Here is a 5377-nt window from a genome sequence, read left to right on the forward strand (position 1 = left end):
AAGACCCAAACCTGAAGAACGATTGGGTTCTTACTGAATCCCACCTTCTCTTAAAATCAGCCCCGGCCCTTTTTTCTTAAACTACCGGGGACTAGAAAAGGCTGAGGCTGTGTGCGGAAAAGATACGGGGTCTCCGGCGCGGCAGTGCTGCCAGCAAACCTTCCGCAGTTCTCCCGACTCTCTCGGCCACGCACGTGATAACTCTCCGCTACAGCTACCTGCGCTAGGGCTCAGGGTCTGAAGACCACTAACGCTTTGGGGGAGCCGTCCCTCGTGACGTCACGAGCGCGATTCCTCTCGATGGCCAATCAGGAGGCTGGACTCCGGGGAAGCCCAGGCGGCGGCCAGGGCGCGTGCGCTGGAGCTCCGCGTGTCTATATAAACGTGGCTGGCGGAGGAGCGCAGTCGGTCTGTGGGGAGTACGTGCAGGGGCTTCAGGGGCCGGCGCGGGTCTGTAGTAGTACGAAGTTGTTGGTGGGGAAGCGCAGCGAGGATGTCCCGGAGTCGGAACTGAAGTAACGCCCCTGTGGGAGCTGCCGGTCCGGGCGCTTCTGCGGCTGGACCGGGGCTGAGGCGCGCACGTGTGAGTGCCGCTGAGGCAGCGCCCGTGGTCTAGGTGGCCGGGGCCGCGCGGGTCCTGCTCCCCAGGTGCGATGTTGCGGAGCCCGCGCTGCGCCCAGGTCTGCCGCCGCCAGCCCGCGCTCGCCTGGTCTCTGCTCCGGGAAGGGCAGCGCGGCTGCCACTGAGCCCCCGAGGGATGCCTGCCGGCCTCAGCGAGCCTGCGGCCGCCGCTGCTCCGGCCGTCGCGAGCGCCTCGGGGACCGTGAGCGTGGCTCCCGGCGCGCTGCCGGTGCGGGTGGACGGCATCCCACTGGCCCTGGGCTCCGCGACCGCGGCGCCGGTCAGTGTCTGCGTGGAGTCCCGGGCGCCCCAGCCCCTGGCGTCCCCCGTGGGGACCCTAATGACCAAAGTGGCTCCTGTCACCGCCCTTCCTAAAGTCGGCGGCGGCCCTCGGCTGCCCGCCCCCCAGATAGTCACCGTGAAAACCCCGGGCACCGCGACCATCCATCTGCCTGCCAGTTTGCAGCTTCCTGCAGGTACGTGGATCGCCCTAGGTGACATCGCCCCAAGGTGTCACGGACACGCCGCCCCGAAGGGCTCCTCCTCCTTGCTGCTGGCTCTGCAAAACTCCCAGCCCAGACCCTTTCCCAGTTCTGATTTTGCAGCGAGCCGACAGGAAGCAGCCCAGTGGATAGTGATTTAGTTTCCCCTCTTGAGCCTCTTGGTTCTTTGAACCCAAGTGACAGCCCAGGCTGGAAGGGGCACTTTGAGCCGGGCCCTGCAGGCACCTAGGTAGGGACCTCAGGGAAAGCTTGGAGATCATTTTCATTTTTCCATGCACTTAGGTGGTGGGGTGAAACAGTGTTTTTAAATAAACTTTTTGGAAGTTAAGAGACAAGGTCTCTAGCTTAGGCTGGCTCTGAACTGAGTAAGGGAGGATGACCTTGAATTTGCAGCCCTACCCACCGCCTGGCCAAATATACGCTCTCCAGACTTGTAATAACTATAACTTGCACTTAGAAGGAGCGCTTCCTTACGGACAAAGGGTCATCATGAATGTTCTGTTGAGGTTTTTTTTTTTTTTTTTTTTTCGGTGTTTTTGAGACCGGGTCTGGCTTGGAACTTACTATGTAGACCAGGCTGGCCTTGAACTCATAGAAATCTGCTTGCCTCTGCCTCCCGAGTGCTGGGATTAAAAGCGAGCATCACCATGCCTGGCCTCTTTGGTTGCCTTTTATCTCAAGGCTTCTTACTCTATTGGACTGTTTTTCATGATTTCCATTAGTATTTAACTTTCTGATAATTTATATACTGTAACTGCTGAATTAATTCCGCGAATTCTCTTCTCTTGCTCACTTAAGAAAATCTTAAAATTTGTCTTCCAATAATTTTGCTTAGCAGAAATTGGAAATCCAACCTGTCTGGTTAAAAAAAAAAAAAAAGCGTGGGAGAGATGGCTCATCAGTTAAGAACACTGGTTGTTCTTGCAGAAGACCCGGGTTTGAATTCCAGCACCCACACCGCAGCTAACAACTGTCCGGTAACTCCAGTTCTGGGGGGATCCGACAGCCTCTTCTGTCTGCACGACACGGGTGCACTTAACCTACATGCAGGCAATACATGCATACACATAAAATTAAAAAAAAAAAAAAAAGCAGCAAATTGAAAAAAACAATATCCCCCCCACCCAAACTAAACAAAACAAAAAAACCTGGCTCTACAAACTCCTAGTCAGAGGCAGGCAAATCTCTGAGTTAAGAAAACTCCCAGCCAAGAGAACCTTGACTCAATGGTAAAGAAGGAAGTGGCAGCAGTAAATGAAAAGATTTCTTTAGTATCCTCCAGCAAAAGAAGAGAGGCTCTGCTGAGAAGAGGGGGATATAGTCTCTTACCTTACTCCTTGGTCCTAATAGGCAGGTAGCAAATAAGGGAAGGCGTCTGCTCTAAGGATAAATAATTTGCACAGTGTTATCAAGGGCTTTGAGTCCAGGTGTGTTTAACCCTCTACAGCACTGTGCATGCCAAATGAGTGTATATAGTATGCCTCATGGAGTGACATTGTTGAAAGGTGACTATAAAATTGCATTTTATAGATCAAGAAACTAAAACTGAAATGTGCTTCAGTTCTGTTAAAGCAAAGTAAGACCATAGCCCATTAATACTCTGGACCCTGGAGAAGCCCTTCAATAGAGAAGAGCAAGGCTTGGAACTCACTATGTAGACCAGACTGGCCTGAAACTCAGATCTGCCTGCCTTCGCCTCCAAAGGCATGCACCATGCCCGGCTAGTATAGGATTTTCTAGTTCCATCCATTTTCCTACAAATTTCCTAGGTACGTTTGCTTGAAATACTTTTTTCTATGCTTTGATCTAAGGTATGTCTTACTTTTTGTGGTGAGGTGTATTTGCTGGAGGCAAGAAATACATGATTTTTGCTTTTGAATGCACTTTATTAATTCAGCTGTGATTGGGAAGTTGAGACCATTAATACTCAGTTATTTAAAGTTGTGTATTCATGATTTTTTGTAGTCTTTTTATTTTCCTCTCTCTTCCTCTCTTGCTTAGTAGTATTTTAGCATGGTTTATTAACTATAGCTTCATGGATGGATTTGTTTTTCTCTTCAGTTTGAAAGATTCCTTCAGGTATCCAATGCAGAGCTGGCTCATTGGTTATAAAAAATGATAGTTTTGCTGAGTATAGTATTCTGGAGTGACAGTTCTTATCTTTTAGAACTTGAAATACTTCATTCCAAATCCTTCTGGCTTTTAAAATTTCAGTTGAATAATCCAGTGTTATTCTGGTGGGCCTACCTTTATACACTTTCTTTGGTCTGTATATTTAGTATTTTAATTGTAATGACAGAGGGAAGGTTCTATTCTGGTCTTGTCTGGTGGGTATTTGTCCTCAGTGCCTCCTGTATCTGGATTTATGTCTCTTTTCCTAACAATGGAAAATGTTCTGTTACAATTTTTTTTTGGAAAATATTCTCTATGCCTTTTGAACAAGATTCTTATGTGCCTGTGACCCATAAATTTGTTTTTTTTTTTTTTTTTTTTCCAGAGTGTTGTGTACATCTTAGACTCCCACTGGTGCCTTCTTTCTTTATCTTTGTCCTTGGTGGCTGTTCCAGTCCCTCCACCATGTCTTCAGGTTCATGGATTCTTTCTTCGGTCCTTTCTATTGCTGAACCTTTTTGGAGTTTTTATTTTACTATGTTTTTATTTTTATTTTTTTAAATACAAATATGTTTAATATGGAAGGACCCAGGACAGGCCTGGGGCATTCATATTCCCAAATCTTTCTACTTTCTCCCAAATTACTATGTTTTTAATTTCCACCATTTCAGGTTGTATTTCTTAAATTCTTTCATGTCATCTATCAGCTTCCTTGTTTCATTCATGTCTTTAAACATATAATCATTATTTTGAGTTCATGGCGATCTTATCTAATAGACTCTCACTAGATGCCATTGCTGCAGGGTTATTAAATTTTGAAGTTCTGTTGTCTTGGCTCTTCATGTGTCTGTTGTTACTCTGTTGGGATTTGCACATCTGGTTTCATTTCTTTGGTTTATTTCTTTTCAGCTATATTGTTAAAGCTGAAGCATTTGCAATATTCAGGTGGGGACTTGAGGTAGGAGAATGGAGTGTGTAGCTCAGAAGGTAATTGCTCAGACCAGTAGCTCTGGGTGCTTGATGTAAGCGCTGTATTATTCCCTGAGTAGGAGATTAGCTAGGAGAGCAACAACAGCTGTTTGATACCACCACTATGCATTTGTGGACTAGCCAATTAAGTGACCTTTTGACTTCAATAACTATCAGGATAAACAATCAAGGATATTGTAGAGTATATTGGGATTCTAGATAATAAGATTAGGAAGGAAAGTAAGATGGGGAAGGATAAAGAAAAAAAATGGAATTGGGTGAAATAGCTAGGAGGGAAAGCTGTGAGACTCTTAAGATCCACACATTCTAGAAATTGCTAGAACTATGGAACATTGGGGCTGGACAGATGCTCAGTGGTTAAGAGCACTGACTGCTTTTGCAGAGGGACCCAGTTTTGGTTCCCAGCACCTAACTGGTGGCTAATAAAGATCCTTAACTCCAGTTCCAGGGGATTTGACGCCCTCTTCTGGCCCCTGCATGATGGTGTGTAGCTAAAATTCCTTCTGGGAGGCACAAATGACATCTAGCCCCCTCCTTCCTTAGTCCCTACACAAACCAAGGTACAGTTTTGCCAAACTGCAGTGTGGGAAGCCAGTGAGTTTATTGGGCTTATTTATAGAGCAGTGGGTGAGGGTTTACTTACAGGAATGTGGGTGCTCCCCGCAAGGCTGCACTTGAAAGTTTCCATCCAGGCGTGGATTGGTAACTCTAGGTCTAAGGGATCTGATGCTGTCTTCTGACTTCCATGGGCACTGCACACAATGGCACACTTACATACCTGTGGGGAAAACACTTTAAACACATAAAATAAAATTAAATCTTAGAGGCTGGAGAGATGACTCAGAGGCTAAAAGTACTTGCTGACTGCTCTTATAGGAGACCTGAGTTTGATTCCCAGCACCCACATGCCTGCTCCATCATCCTCTTCTGGCCTGTTGCACTGTACACACAAGGTACACGTACATATAGACAAACAAAACACAAATAAAAATGAATCTTTTAAAAAAAATTAAGTTTTTTTTTTTTTTTTTTTTTTTTTTTTTTTTTGAGACAGGGTCTCCTTGTAGCCGCAGCTGTCCTGGAACTCACTATGTAGACCAGGCTGGCTTTGAACTCACAGAGATCCACCTGCCTCTGCCTCCCAAGTGCTG

General features: G+C 46.5%; 1 protein-coding gene across 1 annotated transcript in view; it reads left to right on the top strand.

The window, feature by feature from the left end:
- Positions 1-409: 409 nt before the first annotated feature.
- Taf4b (TATA-box binding protein associated factor 4b) overlaps positions 410-5377 on the top strand; it is a 93413-nt gene continuing 88445 nt past the window's right edge. Inside the window, exon 1 of the mRNA XM_017801803.2 lies at positions 410-1097. Coding sequence (XP_017657292.1) covers positions 758-1097 — 340 coding nt within the window. The 5' untranslated portion in view covers positions 410-757. The remainder of the gene's footprint in view (positions 1098-5377) is intronic.

Source organism: Nannospalax galili, unplaced genomic scaffold, assembly GCF_000622305.1.
Source record: "Nannospalax galili isolate Female #2095 unplaced genomic scaffold, S.galili_v1.0 scaffold162, whole genome shotgun sequence".
Classification (NCBI taxonomy): Eukaryota; Metazoa; Chordata; class Mammalia; order Rodentia; family Spalacidae; genus Nannospalax; species Nannospalax galili.